The sequence below is a fragment of the Anopheles bellator genome, chromosome 2, assembly GCF_943735745.2.
Source record: "Anopheles bellator chromosome 2, idAnoBellAS_SP24_06.2, whole genome shotgun sequence".
NCBI lineage: Eukaryota > Metazoa > Arthropoda > Insecta > Diptera > Culicidae > Anopheles > Anopheles bellator.
Genome location: NC_071286.1, coordinates 65479233 through 65499225, shown reverse-complemented (window position 1 = coordinate 65499225; position 19993 = coordinate 65479233). Strand labels below are relative to the sequence as shown.

The 19993-nt window shown below is 49.7% G+C and overlaps 1 protein-coding gene across 1 annotated transcript in view; it reads left to right on the top strand.

Moving 5' to 3' along the window:
* Positions 1-19993, top strand: part of LOC131207882 (protein disks lost) — an 80883-nt gene that overhangs the window by 52681 nt on the left and 8209 nt on the right. The window contains exons 2-3 of the mRNA XM_058200515.1: positions 12725-12804; positions 18218-19729. Coding sequence (XP_058056498.1) covers positions 12725-12804; positions 18218-19729 — 1592 coding nt within the window. The remainder of the gene's footprint in view (positions 1-12724; positions 12805-18217; positions 19730-19993) is intronic.

The window sequence follows — 19993 nt, the reverse complement described above, 5'->3', positions numbered from 1 at the left end:
GGCTGCTGTTAAGAAGGGATCCTTCCCGGTCTATTCTTCCAAAGGCAGACAAAGGAGTAGAAGGAACAGAAACCCTGCTGCTGCAACCGGGTGCATCCAGTCCAGCACCACACTATGCACCAATAGGCAGTTACTAATACACTTGCACCCGTAGTGTCAGCGTGCGGTGGTGAAAATGGTTTTCTTTGCACCAGCAAACAAGCATTAGTATTGCAATAAAAAGGAAGGGTCACAGAGAGAGGGAGCGGCAAAAAGAGGTGTTGTAAAAAGTGTTACGATCAATTCTCTCGATCCACGCGATCCCCGATTTTGTAAGATAATAGAACACAACCAATCAGTAAATCAGCAGAGCTAGCAAGCCTATGATGTTGATAACCGGGGCCCTCCTGTTCCCTTTTTACTCCAAATTGGGTGTGATTGAATTGACACCGAGAACACTGAATGAACACGAATTGTTAAACATTGTATTTACCAACAGGAAAGAAAAAGTCAACATTAAAAACACTGATCAATTGAGTAGAACTTCTCGTCTGGGAACAATTTTTTACGAACCAACCGCGCAGAGGCTGCGCAGAGGCTTACAGGATAACGGAGGGCGAAACACAGATGGAGATGGGCCGCGCATGTGTGTGCTTGTGTGGGGGAAGCTTTAAAGCTCAGCTTTTACCATTTTTTTTCCCGTGGCTTCTGTCTGTGTCTGTGTGATAAGAAAATGGACGGATTTGCTTACACGTATTACATAGTGTAACGTTTGTAGTGTGTTCGTCATTGTGCGCCCCAGTAGCCAGTTACAGTAGTCAACACGTTTCGGTTAGAACTCCTATCTTTAGCGTAAGAGGGGCCAGCTTTGGGCAGCAAACGACAGCAATTACTTAGCCTTCCTTCGGACACTCTCCCTCTCACTCTAGCCTCCGGCGCGAGGCGTTGCGTAGTGTACGGTATACTAAGCCACCTGAGAGGAGAGCAACCATTCTTTCGAAGGTTCTTTTGAGATGCTTGAAGAGGCTTCAGTGAGCGGCCAATTTTCGCGAAGGAAGACGCTTTTCGCTTTTTAACAATCTCACAGCGATAACAGAAAGGACCCACGTCACGGCACGGCACGACGCACCCCACGGATGGTGTGTTGTTTGCAATCAATCAATCGATCCACGTTCTAAACGGCTGGCGGCCATTTTTTAGCATAGCCACTCTACTCTCTTACTGATAAGTAACTAAATGAACAACATGCCAAACACTTCAAATACACACGCACACACACATCGATCGATCGTGTGTGGGTGTGTTGCAAAAGTAAAACTGTCAATTACTAAACCATGCCATGATGCTCCTGGAGACGTTCGGCCCTGTCCGGAAGTCGACGGGGCGAGTCGAGCAGCAACTAGGGAATTATTGTAGGACCTAATATACTCTATGAATATTATACACAACAAAAGCGCATACAACATACAACTTCTATTTGCCAGTTATTGTGCACACTAAACAAACCAAAAAAAAAGGGAAAACATCGTTGCGAGACAGTGCGGGGGCCGACGACAGAAGAGACGACAAGACTACTGTTTTTTACGACCCACCACCAGAGGGGCAGAGATTATCGGCGCACATCCTTTAAATCGAGCGCCTCACACTTTTTTCGCTCCAGTCCGCGGACCGGGACCCGCGGCGGAGGATCAACCAGCATCCGGTTCCGGCGATAGGTTGATCAATCAACGTCGTGGTTGGAAAGAATGAATGTTTTCATTCTGTGTTTTGCTGTAAGGCTCATGTTTCCCCTTTTTTATAGAGCGGCGGCAACCATTTTATGTTCATTGTTCGGAGCATTTCGAGCAGAGAGAATGTTGAATGCAAAACGGTAGTAGAGCGATTCTTTCTGTCCATCGCCTCCGCAGCCGGCGAAGCGCCGGATGGTCCGGCTCTGGAGCACGTGTTTCTTAGTGGCATTCAACGCTTTCTTTTATAGTGAGCACGTGCTGCGTATTTAAACCGCACCGCTCCGATGTAGTGTAGCTTCGAGTTGCGTGCGCGCCAATAACATTACTGCTACTAAAGCCCACTAATTGCTGCTGCTAAATAATCTAAATCCTAGTACTTTAAGGTGCCGGTGGCGGATTGCCAGTTTTCACCGACACAGGCGTGCGCCACTCATCACCACTACACTCACCTACAAAATGGACCAACAAGCGCTCTAACAGTTTCTAATCTTTGTTCCGACTCCGCACGGCACAACACAGAGCACGGTGCGTTGTGGATTGCGTTTCGTTTCGGATATCTTTTGCCAAAGGACGAAGGAAAGGAGTAACAAGCCGGGACACTCACCGGGGTTTATTATACGTGATGTGTGAGGTTGGTGTTGTGTTGAATTGACTTTACACATTAGAGAAATGTGGGGCGAACTGTTGTCGTAGTTGACCTAAACCTAACAACAACAAAAATGGTAAAACAGGAAAACCAACCAGCCGGGCGTGTGCCGTGGTGTGTTGGTTTATCGGTTGGGGAAAATGACTAAAGTTAAAGTAGTAGTGGTAGTGGTGGTAGTAGGTACTGCACTACTACACCTGCAGGGCCGGCCAGGGCCGAACGTAAAGGATCGTAAGCTCTTTTTCAAATCAAGAATAATCATCAACTGCAACAATAATAAGTAAACTATAACGGTAAAGTAAATCAATAAACAAAAATTAATAATGAAAACTCGTATAAGCAAATCAACACTGTTACTTGATCTTTTTACACCATCTCGAACATGTTTGAAGGTTTTTAGTGGTTAAAAGCTCTTAGCGGATCGTAGGTGATCGAGAGTGTTGGTGCATATAGGCGATAGCGAAAAAATCGTGATGATGATGATGATGATGATGGCGATGGTGTTGGTAATGATGGGCGACGTGTGATGATGGGTGGCGAGGGCTGCGAGCAGGACGATGCGAACGAGCGGGCCATATAACATTCTAAACTATACGCGCAGAGTTAGGCAGAGGTAGCCGCGTGAACGGGAACCGCGAGAACAGACACTCGACTAATGCTGATGAACTATGGGAATCAATTATTTACTGCAAGCTGCAACAAAAAAAGGAATAATAAAAAAATAAAACACTATAAAGGATCAAGATGCTAGTGAGAGACGACGCGCGCTCGCGCGCAACAACGCACTTGGCGGAGGACACTAATTTTGACTATGCAAAAATCAGCAATGAAAATCGTAATCTTTGAAGGGTTTTCCCAACAAAATAAACATTAAAACGAAAAGCAACCAAAAACGAAAAAAAAACATTTAAACAAATACTAACATGTTAAAAATCTTTTTATACTGTTGACTATTTTCTGTGAACACTAATATTCGCTAAACAATCAGCAGTGTATGGTAGGGAAGTAACGAGAGCCAGACCCGGAGAGAGAGAGAGAGCAGGATGAAGGAAAAGATGTCCAGATGGCTCGATGCCGCGAACGACTTCTTGCCGGGGAGGGGACGTTGCACGGGAAGTAGCAGCATCCAAAACAGCCAGCCACTGAGCCACCCCCCGAAAAAAAAAACTGGAAATGGAACAATTGTGAAAAACACTTTAGGGAAATAAACGATTAACGGTGGTCGGAGCCGCAAAATGCGTCAGAAGTCGGCCATCGCGCGAGGCTCGAAACCGGTACTAGTTGTTTGCGGTAAACTAACTGTTTGCGCTTCTTTCAAACCGTGTGTAGCACGTGTTCTCGAGAATCGATCCTTCCGCGAACACTGAACAAGTCCCGTTTCCGACCGAGTTACAATTCCGTGTAGGACACTTTTCTGTTGGCTCTCGAGGCTTCCGTTTTAGACCCCTCAAAAGAGATCCTAGTGCGTGGAGCGGTCCTAAAGTGGTCTGATTTAATCTGAGTCTCCCCACACTCACCGTATGGGACCGTAGCCATGTGAGGAAGGACTTTATACCCGCCAGAAATGGTTTCAAACCGCCCTGTTGTGTCCGCCGGTAACACTTACCGAAAGCTGCAAAACAATTAGCCGAATGGTTGTGTACTGCGTGAAAAGGCCGTGAAGTGCACGCAGAGAGAGAGAGAGCCCGTTATTTCCAAAGAACCGAACAGAACAGAAACCAAAGCCATAGGACGCTGGGACACTGCTGGGAAGCTAGCTGGGACAGGGACGAATGATTGATTGGGAAGCGCTTAGAATACCATGACTTAGTAGTGCGATGCGGTACACTACCTTTACTGTGTAAGAAGTACTGTGTGTCTTTTGAGAGTTGTTATAACGATGATCACAGGCTCCGCCGCCGCAGCCCCGGAACTCGCCGACGCGCGCTCTGGTTGGTGGTTCCAGACCCACCCAACCCGTGCGAAAGGAAAAGTGTTTGCAAACCAAGAAAAACCAACCCCCACAACAACAACAAACCCACTCACTGCTTCCTTTCGCGCCGGGCCCGGGGCCGATATTTAGGGATAACTGTGTGTGTTAGTGTGCGTGTGCGTGTGTGTGTGCGTACAGGAGGAGAAAATAAGGGCAGGTGACTCGCGATCATCCGTGCCACCAGCGATCATCCGCGTCAGCGATTTTCCGCGATTGTTCTTGGCGGGGCTCGTTCGTACGCGCGAGCACAGAGTTATTAGTTAGCATTGGGCCCAGGACGACGGCACAACACACAATGGCTTCTCTATTACTATTTGTGACTGATTATTGAAGGTACTATATATAAGATACGTTTTACTGTCTACTGTCTACATTCTTGATACGACCCGCAAGGTATTGTTTTACCCGTTTTTGGCGAGTACTGTTTACTATTTGGTGTTTTAGTTTAACGAAAGCAGAGCAGGAACGCAGGTAAAACATCCCAGTTCCTGTTGTAAACTGCACTGAATCGCGGCAGAGGCGATCGGTCCCATCACCCTGATCGCACTAGTACTGCTCCGATCGCTCCGAGAGAGGATCGAACGAACGAAAAACAACCCTCCTACCCCCCCGCAAGTAACGGAAGCTAGTCATATTCTATTTAAATATAAACATGGTTTGTTTGTTGAACGGTAGGTTTTTAAACGGCCCCGCCCCCGGGGAACGAACGGGTGGGGGAGTGCGTACGACAGAGGTACTTCTGGCTGAGACCGCCACATCCAGAGTCCCGGAAGGGAAAACGAGCGAGACCAATGAACAATACTTTTGCACCTATTTACTTTTGACTCACTTTCACATATTTTTATTGTTATGTTTAGAAACCCTGTTTCTTCCCCCCAAAACGGCGCGGACTGTTTTGGAGCAGACTGGAGTAACGTTGACAATGGCAAATCAGACAGAGCGAAAGAGAGAGAGAGCGAGAAAACCGAGTCCAGGCCGAGTCGGGGCCCCCGTTCGGAGCTTTAACGTTATTCAGCAATCAGAGTGTGATCCAGGGTTGTTCCGCCAGAGGGTTGTTGGGAGGGCGGTAGGACTAGGGCAGCGTGCTAGGACCTCGCTCTCTGCCCCAGGGCGTGTTACGTAGCACTTTGGCGCGCCACCTAGGAAACGGTGGGAACCGGCTGGGAAGTACGTACGAAGGAGGAGGAAGTGTACTACTGAGCAGCAGGGCGCAGAGCAGCAGCAGCCGAGGCAGTAGTCAGTCGGGGGGTGGTGTGGTGAACCGATCCGTTTTTTTGTACTGAAACTATTATCTACCTACCTACCGTAAAAAAAGGGGACGCAAAGGTGTTATCCTTTTTATTACATAGTAACGTATGTATTATTTGTATTACATCCTGTATGACAATTTCGCAAATAAATAATTTATTCTTACGTCGCGGTGTTTGTGTTCGATTCTTTTCGGTTCCTTTCGTTTCTTCACTTCAACTTGTCCGAGAGACAAGAAAGGCTCCTCCACGGCAACGGGGTAAGTATTATGGAAATATCACACGACCCAACAAGCTCCGCCTGTTGGCGCAATTTGGCTGAAAATCGAGAGAGAAACATGATACTAATCCACTAATAAATCATGCGAATGCATTGGGAAACGCAAGTTTTCCTTTAGAGACTTAATCCCAATAACAGTTAATATTCTTCTAGATCTATGCCATCACCGCTTACAGCTATCCCTCCTTAGTCTAATACATCTATGTCTACATTTCTTCCAATTTTCTAAACGGTCCGAAAAATTCTTTTTATGAATAGCCTTCAACATGTTTTTCGTTGCGACTTCTACCTCAACTATTAACTGTAAACGGTTCGGTCCTTGGAGCCGAAATGATCACGAATTGATCACCAAAATGTGATGCAACAACTTCCTCGTGAGGCAAGAACAAATCTTGGTCCCTCCTCAAATCAAGTTGTGTTTTACCCACAGCTTTGCCCAAACGACGCACAACGCTCAAATAGACTTCGTTGTTGACTATTTGGCCGGAATTCGGAATGAATTCTTAATGGTCACAGTAGTAAACCAATTAAAAATTAGCTACTCGTTAGGTTCGTTAGGTTCGTCAGCTTCTATCGGAAATCTGTAGCCGCGTAGCTGTAGCCAGTATGTGCCACAATATCTTCGTCCTTCGGTCGTCGAAGGCTAGCACATTGGCCTCCGGACATTGTTTTTACGGACCATGCCCAAAAACTGAGCCGTTAATGCCTCCGAAACTGACGTGTCGGTAGTTTTATCAATTGATCGTGCAAACTGCCAACTTACTCCGGTGTCCGGAGCATCTATTACACTTGCTTTCTGTGACGAGATTTTGTGTAACGAATTTTCCACTCATTTGCTGTTACATTTAATTTCTGTAAAAATAATGATCTTATGTTAATTTCTTAATCAATGATCGAACAACTGCTTGACAAGTAGTTGAGGTAGGCTTTGAGAGTGAACGATCATGATGACATGATGATGAGCTGAGATGGCCTCACGGTGAGACGAACTGGCTCACTATGGCAGGATGTAGATAACTGGAGTTTCCCATTTCACTGCGCCATCTGCTCGATAAAACACCGAGGTCAAAGTAGCTACAACCCTTAAGTAAGACAGTAAGTTGAAGCTTAACCCCTAAAACCCACCACCGAAAGCGTGGGTTTTCGTTGTGCGAGCCGACGGCTGATTTCGATTACCCCGAAAACCGATCGCTCCAACCGAAAACAGGAAGCTTGTAAGGCCGCCGGTGGCGCCAACCTACCCACGCGGAGGTTGGCCCTCGGATACCCTTCTCCCCTCCCTCGTGTGGCCCATTATTTGCATATATCCTATGAAATTAGGAAATAATTCGACAACCGGCCGGACCGGCGCCGTCGGGCGGAAACGGCCCCTTTTGGCGGCGGCGGCGGCGGTCACCACGGCGGTAAACTTTTGGCCACTCACTACTGTTGTTGTTGTTGTAGTACTGTGTCTTGTTACCAGTTACAGTTACTGTTACCGGTGGCAAGGGAAAACGTGTAAAAAGCGAAAGGCAAACAGAATGGCCACCACCGACAACAGAATGGAAGGGAAAATGGCAACCGCGACGCGCGCGTGCATTTGCGCTGGGCGGCACGTTATGTTTGGGTATGCTTTGTTGTGCTACACCCACGCACCCGCACTGTTACACGTATGTGTGGGTGCCCCCTAGGCGGGCAGTGGTCCGCGGGGCGCGCACTGGGGCTCGCTTGATTATGGGGGTACGTATTACGAAATTGGCACCGAAATGGATTACCGGTTTCTGAAGAAGGCCCGGCGGCCCTCGAAACCACAGTTTTCCGATATCGGTGGAATGCGCGGTGTCGGCCACCGAAGGTTTTCGGTTTTCGGCGTCGCCACCGCCGACGGATCCAAGCGTTTCTCCGCGCGGACCACGTGGGATCCGAGCGCCGTTAGATCGCACGTTGCGTTCTCTTTTTGTTTCCACGGTGACGCTTCCATGCTGCACCGCCACCTGAGTCCTTGAGGTGGTGCTAGAAAGCAGGAAAGTGTACACTAAGGCTAAGCGAAAGGGGATTGGGTGCGCGGAAGCCAGCCAGCCGGCGTGAGGTAATTCTCGTGCTTCGCGGTGGCGGTTTTTGGAAGTTGCACACAAACAATCGTGTGCCGTGCGTGACCTTAGGCCCCAGGCGCAGTTGTTGCCATTCCCGGCGGGTTGCATTAACACGTGGCACACTTTTTGGTGCATCAGCTCTCCTAATGAGGCCCCCGTGTTGTTTAAATTAAACGCATGTTCGTCAAATTGCGTTCGAAATCGATAATCATAAAGGGTGAACTAGCGTTCAATTTCGAGCTACCGGTTCTTCATTACCCAATCCCATTTGGGCCCAATTTGTGAATGGCATTTAAATTATGTATATCTGAAATTGAACAGAACTGAATTTACATTACAATCCTAGTCAGGAGCCTCCAGGAAAAGATTTCGGAAAAATGTTGCTATGGATAAAAAATTAATTTCAAAACGAAAAGAATGTTGCGTTGTTCTATTGCGTGCCAATTAATAAAGCCTTTGGATCTTTTGTTTCTGACGGGAAACTAATTACTTAACATTTCTAATTTTGAAGCAGTATGCAAGATGAACTTCACGAAACTACATGCTGCTGTTCTGTTAAAACTTTCCCATTCATTCGGCTTTTCCAATCCCCCATTATTTTCCCCACTCTGTTCCGCTAGCGGGTGCTACATTCTCTGTATCCTTTGAAGTATGCAGTGGCCAGTTGTTATTCCTATTCCGGGATTTTGCAATTAATTTCTATCGCCACCACGGCGACGGCAACCGCTGGCTGGCGATATGCAAAACGCCGGGCCGGCTTGCTATGAGGTCTGGCTTTCGGCCGGGGTCCCGGGCACACATAAGTTGGGTTAACCGTCATCGGCAGCATTGCGGTCGATTACGATTTGTTTGCCCAATCGCGCCCGCTACTTAGGGCTCTCCGGGCTCCGGGCAATAAGAACGAGGAAGCCACGAACGGGCTCGCGGCAGCAAGTGGGCAGCAGACCCGGCTGCAGATCAACAACCACAACAAAAAGGGAAGAAAAAACGACCACGACACAGAATATATGGAGCAAACGTGGTGTGGCCGGGCGGCCCCACCTATTGCGACTCTCGTTTCTCGCGGCTTGATAGTTTTATTTTGGTTTCATTTTCCGTTATGTTTTTTTAATCCACTCCCGCCCCCCGGTAACGGGTGCCGTGCCCCGAGAGGCCTCAAGGGTTCGGTCCGAGTGTTGTGTGATCCGCGATACACCCACCGGGCCGGGGGTACCAGCCCCCCCGTTAGCCCGGGTATTATGTTGTTGTTTGGCTCTTTGCAAAATGGTTGAGCACGATCCACGGAGAAGGTGATATTGTGGCGTTTGTCGCTCGCTAGACACGCAACGCCATGTGTTTGCGCTGACTGCGCAACTCGGCTAGGGCAGGCCCCCGACCATGCCCGGCAATGCAATCTATGCCCTAACCGACGATAAGAAACGGTTCCTGCGCGCCCCGTGTGGGGTGGTTATTTGTTGAAAAGTTGGCAAACAACGTGAGCACACCGGCGGGCTGGTGGCGGGTTGGGTTGTTTCTAATGGCCCCGCACGAACGTTCCTGGTGACATTTTGAAATTTAACGGCTTTTTTGGGATTTATTTGCGCCAACAGGCTTATGATTTAATTATTGTTTAAGCTACGATTCACATAAAATACTGCTAATGAGGTTGCGGGCTTGATGGTCGATTTCGTGTCCTACTCGAAGGGTGAAGCACAATACACGATCATCAAATCAATTGGTGAAGGCTCTAATGGGCACCATTAGAGAGAACATGATTTAATTGAGCAACAACACGGCTTCTCTCGTCTTACGATCCAGCACCCCCAGGACCAAATAGCCCGGGAGCAACTTTGACCCTGAACCTTGACTTGCTCAATCGTCACTTCTTGGGCTAGGCACCTGGCACTTCCAGCCCCTGCGACCTGGAGTTCTTAATGCTTGTGGTTCTTAAGCACCTCGGAGCATTCTTTACCGCAGCTATTTGAGGAATGTTAAGGAGATCGGAGGACCAGCCGTCAACATGTCGCACGTAGTTCCTGCCGTGCCCATCCGTCGTGTTACTCGATCACAAAAAGGCGCGCAACATTTAACTGCCAGCGAACGGCTGGCGAAAGTAATTAAAGTCTCCACTTCTTTTAATGGTCCCTCGAGCAGAACCAGACACACTCATCTCAAGAGCAGCTTTTGCTGCGCAGACAGAAAGAGAAAGGAACGCGCCCAACACTCGCGACCGGTGTCCGGTTGTGTTCCGGTGATGGACCTCGCGCCCGAGACCTTGATCTTCAACAAGGAGGGGGGGGCACTGAATCCCTTGCGGGAGGCTCTCGGGATCGGGCCAACCTGACTCGTGGGCTCGTTGGGGGGCGGGCGGGCAATCTATAGAAGGGTTAGGCCGTTGAACCATCCCGAGCAGAGTCGAAGCGCTTCCCACAGAAGTTCGTGTTCGCGGCACAGCACACATGGATTAGCATGTGGCCCCCCGAAAGGAAGGGGCGCAGAAAAGCAAAGCGAAAGCGAACGGCAAGACACATTCTAGGCCCCCACCAACGCCTGTGTGCTGTTCGGGGCGGAAGTTGCCCGGCGAACAAAACGTTGATCATAGGCGCCCGTCCGTGTTGTGTGAAGCGAAGTGAAGAGAAGACTTCCACCGGCCGCCCCGAGCGCCACCTTTCGAGAGTCCTTTGGCAACGTGGTGGCGAACACAAAGAAAATCTTAAGACTTCTGTACGCGGCGGGAAGCCCTAGAAGAGAGCCGCCGGACGGGTGATCACCCCGTGGAGAGGGCAGTTAATGAACTCTCCTCACGTTCTCACAGCGCTGCGCAGATCGCCAGGACCAACGGACAGGAAACTAGCCGGCTATGCCACTTCCCACCGCCGCCGCCGTCGTCGTCGTCGTCGTGGTCGGGTTGAGGTTAACGGGTGGTTCAAGGTTTTGTTGGACGAAGGCCCACGGTACCGGCTCCCGGATTGGCACAGCTCAGCTCGGAAGCACGCAGGCAACTTCGGGTTCGGCAACAATTAGGAAGACTCGCCACGACGCCCGACCAACGGCGACCGCACACATGTTTCTCTGCGCATGGTCCACCGACGTCCGGTGGAGTCGTCCCGTTTAGTATGCGCCACTGTCAATCGCATCATCCAGGGCCACACCATGGCAACGGTTGCCTGGTTCGAACACCCGGTTGCCAAGACCTCCCATCAGTGGAGGCTTTCGGTTTCATCGCCCCATTGCCTTGTGGAGCGACAGCCCGTCTGTGGCGTACGTCCGTCCAGGAATTGGAAAGAAGCCTTTGCAGCGAAAATGTGTCATGAAGGCTCCAAAAGTGCCTTGATGAAATATTTGCGAAAATATAGTTACCTGTGAATTAATCTATATCGAATTATATGTGAATTAATCTAGGCTGTATCGACAACGGTTCGATATCGTCCTATTTCGTAAATGTCAAAGTAAATGACAATTTACAGAATAGAGTTTGGCGTTTTAAAAGTCAAGTAATCGGTAGTTTTAAATCCAAACACTAGTTGGACAGAAGAAGCCCTATTACAGAAGAGAGTCCTATTTGTAACCCGATTGCTCTATCAACAAAGGCACCTCTTTTAAGTCTGGCTACCTCCAGCATGTTTCTTGTCCTTTTTTTCTATTTGAGGTTCGATTCGCCAAAAGTCGTAAAAAACGTAAAGTAGTGATCCCAAGGAACCATTTAGTAAACAAAGAAATATGATTAAACCATTGTTGATCTGAAGTCTAAGCTGACTTGACGACGTAACTCGTACCACTTGGGAAGTGCAGTCTCGACTGCCGGGTCTTGGACTTCCGACTTTTCGAGTGACCTCCAGGACACAATAAATGCAGTAAATTGGCAAATACGAGATGCAAATGGGCCCAACAGCAACAGTTTGACGTTTGACTTTCGCATAGCTTTTACTACACGGCGAGGGTTAAGCGCCTGACCCGTTTTTTGGCGTTAGACAAATGACACAACTCAGCACTAAGCCGTCATCCAATCGCCTGTGAGCGAGAGTGAGAAACCCTGGCACTGGGTGGCCAGCCGTCCCGACGAAACCTGAATGTGTTGTCTGCCTGCCACCCAACATGTGTGTCACCGAGATCAGGTTTCGGCGACTTCAACGGCGGCTTCAACGGAAGCGATTGCGAATTTCGGAGCGCATGGCGCGGCGTTCGAAGGCCAACCGCCAACCGGGGTGGAGGTTTTTCGGTCAAGTGGAGGCGCAGGTGGGGTTCCGAGGCGTTTATGGGTGCTTCTAGGAAGTCAGCGGAAGACTTCACCTCGTCTGGGGTCCCAGTGAGGAGGGAAGTGTCCCTGGATCACTTCCATTGGTGGCAACAACATTTCCCCCGACAGGGCAACCGATTCGCAACCAGCGACCGACCGACGGACCGGTTAATGGTGCTCGTGATGATGATGATGGCGGTGCCGATGAACGTTGATCTTGATCTTCAGCCGTCTGTCAATGAACGCTACATTCACGCGTATCGAACCGATTCGTGAAGGTAACCGTGATCGGATGCCCACGTCACAGAGGGCGCCCCGTTTCGGGCCGGTTCTGGGGAGGCTCCGGTTAGAGAACCAAATCAAAGAAGAAAATAAAAAATAATTAAAATAAATACACCCAATTCGGCGATGAAATCATCATATCCAAAAGAATGCTCCTTTTAGACGTTTCGTTAGCCTCCGTTTACTAATGTCTAACATTCTTTCGTTTTGTTCTCTGTTCCCGGCCTTCTTCTGTGCGGTCGTGATCGACGCGATGTTCCGATACCTGGCCACGAACTTCTGCCCGCCACGAACATGCAGCAACCTGAATCTCACCATCATCGATCGATCGAGGCGTTCGCCAACTACTTCATCGGCTTCATTCGCGCACAAACGGAAGAGTAAGTACACGCGGAAACATTGATCAGTTGGTTGGTAGTTCTTCGGTTGGCAGAATGGTGTGGTGCAAAAAAAAAAATGCATGTAGTGAAGTATGTTTAAGTTTAATGAAGTTCATCCAACAAGTAGGGGGTAAGATCCATCCATTCCACTTGGAAACATTAATAGCAGTTTTAGCTCACGGCTTTGTAAGAATCAAAACATCTTTTGCTGTTTGATTTGAATATCTTTTGTTTGTTTTGTTTGTTATTTTGATATTTTATTCGTTCGTTTACATGTTTTGTTTTAATTTTTGCATTGTTATATGATTCTAGCAACGGTTCAGTGTACAAGTTTGTCTTTATATTTTCTACTATTGTATTTTACACTTTTGTGTGCCCTTATTTGACACACTTTAGTGTTTTTTCTTCTTTACTTGATACTTGATGTCGCCCTTTTTCCCGATTAAGCTACCTGTCACGCCTGCCTGTGTGAGCTGGGCCACAAACCTTTACTGAAAAAGGTAACCCAAAAAAAGCAAAACAATTTGGCATTTAGATTAACCGGGCCCATAAGGCCAACATCTTAATCACCTACACCCCGCGGGAGTCAGGATCACCCGGGGGTCCGCGGATGCTTGAGCAGCACTTCCCAATGCCATCGAATGTGTGGCATAATAAGTGGGCATAAAAATGAAAGTTCTTTGGCCTCTGCACAGGCACGCCGGTGCTGTAATGGCCTCTCCCTTTCTCTCTCGTTCGCGCTCGCTCGCGCGGGACGTCCACGGGTCGCGGTGGTGGCCGAACTTGAACTTGACTGATCATCAGATTCACACGGCCGTCGGGCGGGAGCTGCGCGCAAACTTCTTCCTCTTTTTTGCGCCGTTTGGCTGCGTACTGTTCGCTCCGCCGACCACCCGACCACCCGCCCACCCGGCCCGGACCATGGGCCACCTCCCCCCGAGCTTCACAATGGCGTGTGTAACGTGCCTAGCGCGTCGCTTCTTTGCATCGCGTTCGCGAACCAACCCCGCGAGAGAGGTTGTTGGTGGGGCCAGCACCAGGGGAGGGCGCTCTATCGCGCGACCCTGACCGCGGCGCGGCGGTGATGGTCGGGTGCACGGTCGCGGAGTCGCGAGGTGTCTTTGGCCGTTACATTTTCCACCGAACCCCTTCCGGTTCGATGTTCGGGCCGGATGGAGACGACCCCACCAAAGAGACGAGAGAGACCATTGACTCTTTAACTGCGGCAAATGTTACGACTCTCGCATAATGATGCCACCTGAACCGCTTTTGTTCTACACGCATACACACGCGCGCGCGCGCCAGAGTGTTGACTAGTGTTTTGTTTTAGTTTGTTCGGCCGAGACACAGCACAGGCCGGGCGGCGGCGGCAGCGACCCATGTCTCATGGTGTTTGGTTTTGTGATATACGATGGGCACGAAGAAGGAAGCAAAAAAACCAGGGGGGAAGGCCCCGGTTTTTATCCGACGGAGGTTCCGCTTCTCCTTTTTTTCGACTAACCAACCCCAGGGAGGTTGGCATCCGATGGGCTTTTTATGCTACACGCCGAACGACTTGTTTTACCACCTTCAGCATAATGTTGGGGTGGAAATTGGACACCACCGGCGATTTGGGTCCATTCTGGGGCGGTGGGGGCTTATCGAAAGCATCGGCGGTTCACGTCGTGCGAGATAAAGCTGTTCCGGCTGACGGGATCAAACCGGATATTTGTTAAAAAAATCACATGTTTATTGCATTGAAATGAAAAACTCTATTTTCGCCAAAGTATGTGCCATCTCGTGCTATAAATTTCTCCCATTTCTCTGGTAATTTGTGGATACCATGCCAAAAGAATTGTTCGCCTTTTAAGCAAACCAATTAGTCATCCTTTTTTCGACTTCCTCGCAGGAATCAAAGTGCTGCGATGCAATGCGTGTCCCATCGAAGAAAAATGATAATTGGAAGGCCGAGTCGTAATCGACCTTAGCGTGTCTTTTGGACCTTTCTGGTCTGTTTTAGATCAATGCATGGCTCAAATTGATCATTTGTTTTCAGTAGCGATCTGAATTAACGGTTTCATCACGTTTTAGGAGCTTGTGATACATCACACCTTTCTAGTCCCATCAGGCACACAACGTTGTGTTTTGCCGAATCGATTTGATTTTGCAATAGAAGTTGATGGTTTTCCCTGACTGACCTATGATTTTTTTATTTTTCGATTCCAAAAATTAATTTGCTTTCCATCCCCAATCACGATCTAATGGAGAATTGACTTTCTTTTATTCGTTTTTCCTGCTGTCTTTTGTTCAGTTCATTTCTCAATCTTCTGGATGTTTCCCATAGCCTTCAAACGTAGGGATATGGCGTATTGAGACACATAGATTCCACACGGTCATATCGTTGATGTTTGTTGCCTCCACTAGCTCTTGTGGAGATTCTGCTCCATACATTAGACAGATATTAGACAGCAATGTTTTCGGGACGAAATCTTGGACCACTCCTAACAATCAGTCGATGGTTATGGACATTCTCTTCCGAAACTATACACACTTTTCCAGCGGCTATGACACCATTTTTGGCTTTTCTTTGGTTTCCAAGTTGGGGTCCATAGTTTCCAAGTGACGTGACTTGTTCAGACATTTCAGACATTTTGTTCATTTTCAAATCAATTATACTTTTTTTGTCGAAAAAGTATCTAGATTTTCAAGTAAAGTCTGTGTTTGATGTTATGTTAGGTTAGTCTGGATTAGTTAGGGTTAGTAATGGATGAATAATAGACAAAAAAGGTAACCTTAAAGAGAACAGTAAATCGTTACATGTTCTTTAGAAATTCTGCAACGTGGGAACTCTCCATTCGATAAGAGGCGGTCCATGAACTGTTCAAAAGCTAAGGGACAAAAAACAGTATTAGTGGCTTTCAATATGAGCCACAACGATCCATTGACGACTCAGTTACATATCTAAGATTGCTTAGTAAAAGGGTGTTTATTGTCGATCCAATTGCAGAATTTGCCTCTACTTAAGCCTTTTGCATGAATATGAAAATTTACATTCCTGTGGCGGTATCGACTGGGGCCCGGCAAAACAATTATTCCCAAGCTTCACTTGCGAACTTCTTGTTTCGCATTGTTTTTGATGCTTTTGCTTTTGCCACATCATCGAAAGACAATTAAACATTCCACGGTTCATGGTGTTGCTGGGTTTGGTCGATTGTGGTCAATGGTGAATGGAATTTTCGATCTCCCCCGGCTAAAGGACCCCAGGAGCACGCCACCGAGCCGGAGGTCCATCGGCACTTCGCTCTTCACGCTGCCAATTATCGGACGGGCGCTGGCTCGCAACAGCTGGACCTCTGCCTCGCAAAGTCGCTGCTTCACTCTGTTTAAGTTCGCCTTAATACGATCGGAAGACGCGAGCGCGATCCGCCGGGGTCCTTGTGTGGGAACCTGAACGAGCGCGCAGAACACGAACCCGCGATCGGCCCGCGAGATGATCGATTCATTGACCGGCGGCGGCTCGCCCAGAGGATCGGCCAAAGCTTTGCCTGCTGGTGCTGGTGACCATGAGAGAGCGAGCGAGAGAGCGAACGATCGCTCGGCAACGGAAGTTGACAGCGGGGCCGCGTGTGGTGGGGACAGCGAGGCGCAGCGCGCTGTCAATACGCAGCGCGCGGCGTTGGCTTCGAGCTTTTTGAACTCGACCTTGAACTTTCTTGTGTGCGCTGGTGCGCGCGAAACCATTTCTATTTTAAGCCACATGATCGCGAGAGCGAAGAGGAGTCGCAAAACCGGCCGCGAGAGAGAGAGAGAGAGAGCCCGCTCGTATGTTGTGTGCGTAGAAGTGGAAAGAAGCGGAAAAGGGAGCGAATGGCCATAACTTTTGAACCTCCGCCATCCGGCCAGCGGCGGCCGACAACAATGGGAGCCGGGGCCTGGGAACGACCCGGGTTTGATCGTTAGGCGGAAGTCTTCGCCTAGTTCTAATTGCGCAAGGGATCGCGCAGGGGTTGAATCCTGCGCTGCGTCGTTGCCGCGCTGTTGCCATGCGATGGGGCCGTCATTATCCTAGGCCCGATCTCTGCGTTCGGTTCATTACTCCCGGGCGTTACACTGTGGTGGCTCTGGTGTAACTCAATCTCCTTCTGGCGCTGCGTGTGGCGCTCGCACGGGATGGCAACAAGATGCGCGTGCAAATCAGCCCCAATTTGCGGTATACGTTGGTCAAGCCGCCAACTCTTGAGTCGTTCTTAGTCGTTCCGTTTCGTTCACATTCTGGTTTCGTTCGACTTCAAAGGACGCTCGTTCTGCGCCCGAGAAAGGAACCGTCAGCATCGAAGTCAGAGGGATTGACGCATTAACTGGACACCTTCAAGACACAACGGGTGATCTTGAACACTGAAACATACTGGAAAGTGCTTCGGGTTCGTGTTGTGTCCCTGATTGAGCTCTAGTTAGGTGGATAATGGTATGGACCGTTTGATTTCTTCTCTCTTCTCTTTTCAACCTGACACTCCACACTTTAAAAAATGCTTGGATCTAATTTCCATCAGTCTTGGCCAAACGGATGGGTACCGAGGATGAGCAATGGGATAATGGCTTGGTGAAACAGCACAAACGGTGGCCAAACAATAACTAACGGCCAGGACGGTTCTACTGGGTATATTCTGGGACTTGAAAGGAATAATTTATTACGAGTTGCTTCCGTATTAACAAACAGATCTCTTCTGTCAACATTTGGACTATAGTGACTACCCAAAAATTCAGGGTGATTGGTTGAGATTTTATAATGCATCCACCTTATACTCCGTGTCTTGCACTAAGCGATTGTCACCTTTTACACGCATTGCAAAACTTTCTGAGTGATAAGAAATTGGGATCAAGAAAAGATTAAGAGTCCATCGGAAACATCTTAATTAAAGGTTTGAATTTCACTCAAAAATAGTGGATTTCTTTTCGGGCAAACTTATATTACGCAGCTCTTGGGTGAAGAATTGTAGAAAGAAGTCGTTCAATATTCTTTGCCTTGTTTTGCTGATCAAGCCTGACAGTTATCAAATGTAAGTTATGTTTTGTAGGAAGATTTGTAATCGTTCTTTTGATCCGGAAAAGACTAGGACAATGCCATGATAATGCTGTGAACTTAAATTAGTGTTAGTTTATTTGCATGAATTTTGGGCTTTTGGACATTATTTAAAACTGTTTAAATTTTAATTGTTTGTAACTTAGTTTGCATAATTTTAAAGTTTAAAGATAAATCAAGACTAGCGGTTGCTGGTTTCTAGTGACTTTTTACTTCAAAAGGTCCGTTTAATAAGCACAGTTAAGGAACTCAACAATGTTCAACGATCTCTCTTGGCATCCTTCTGTCTGCTGCTTGGCGATGCAACAACCCACACTGACCCCATTTTCTCTCCTTCCTTTCTTCCGTTCACAGCCCCGCCGGCCGGAGTGGGTCAACGAGATGCGAGACACCGAGGAAGGGTGGTCCACCGGGTGGACTGCTACGGAAACCGTCAATCAGCATCGAGGAGCCGGCGTCACCGTTCGACACACCCGACCCAAACCTGGACCCCAGCGCCACCGGAAGCCCGGCACCTGTGACGACGACGACGGCACGCAAGCTTTTCGACCACTCAGGAACGGGCACATGGAGGGCGGCCGAAGGGCGAAAGGGGGTGGATGTCACTGCCACACCTACGCGTAGCAACCGAGGCACCCCATTGCCGTCCTTCACCAGCACACCGATCCGGAGTGGAGGGTCGACCAACCGAAGCGGCCTCGACACCAGCGGCGGCGACGGTGGCCGAAGGAGCAAAACCACCTCCCCGTGTCTCGGGGACTTCGTGGTGACCACGGCCAGGGGGCACCGCGGCGGTGGCCGCCGTTCGTCGGTGACGAGCAATGGCAGCGAGACGCCGACTTCGCACCAACAACACACGCCCAGCAGCGCCCTTTTCCAGAACGACGAGTTCCCGCAGCTCAACAGCAGCGGCGGCGGCGGCGGCGGCGGTGGTGGCCCAGCACCCAGCTGGTCGACGCCGAAGTCGTCGGGAGGCGGTAGAAAAGGACGACGCATCATTCCGACCACCGTCAGCAGAACCGTTTCCGGGCGGACCGAACTCAGCTCGTCCTCGTTCCACCCGGACGCGGCTGGCAGCAGCCTGGTGGAGGTCGTCGATGAGGACGATGCGGCGGCCGGCGGACCCCTGCACGATCCGCGCCGGATGTTGCGCAGTCTGCGGGAGGAGATCCTTCACGACTTCCGGGTGGAGGAGCGGGCACGGTCCGAATCCGCCCGGACGAAACCAGTGGACCCCAGCAGGACGACGCTCGACGATCCTCCCGGACAGTCCGGGGAGAATGCACCCGGCGAAGTGTGCCCCCCTCCCCAGCTGCTGACCATCGATTTCGGGCGCGTTACTCAACGCGTGACCATCGACCGGCTGGTGGCCATCTACGCGCTACTGATGGACCTGAATCTCGTACCGAACGTGCTGAACGAACTGGCGTACCTGATCAATGTGGTGGGCACCGAGCGTCCCGTGACCGCGGATGCAGGCGCAGGGCCCACCGACACCACCCGAGGAGGACCCGAGGATCAGCTTTCGGGTATCCTGCGCAGCCCGCACAATGGTGTGTACTTCGCGACGGAAGTGCTCCACCGGCAGCGGATGCTACTGGCGCTGCTCGACTGCACCTCGCTGCGGGTTGTGGTCGAGAACGAGCAGCTGACCGCCCTGCAGCCCCCCCTCACTGGCTTCCTGCGGGACGTGCTGGAGCGGAAGCTGAAACTCGAAACGCCCGGCGATCCGTCCGGGCCGGCCACCAGCAGCAGCATCACGAACGTGTTCTACCAGCAGGAAAACGACACCCGGGATCACTTCCCGTCGCTCAAGGAGTTTGGCGCGTTCAACAAGCAGCGCGACTCGTTCTACGCCATTCTGAGGTGAGGCTACTTTCGAGGCAGGACCCCCCGAATCGCTTGTCGCTTTCATTTTTTCGTCGCTTTTGGAGTCCTCACGAGTGTCCGGTGAAAGCTGCCGGGCTGTCGCACGGCGGATTATGTTTCTAGGGGCACGGCGTCTGCGGTCGCTCGATCCTGTCCCGATACGCCATACAACCGTCTACGAAGATTTCACACTTTTCTCGTAGCCGAATCTAAAGAAATGCTCATTCAAAACACTCCAAATAATATCCTTTTGAATGAAAT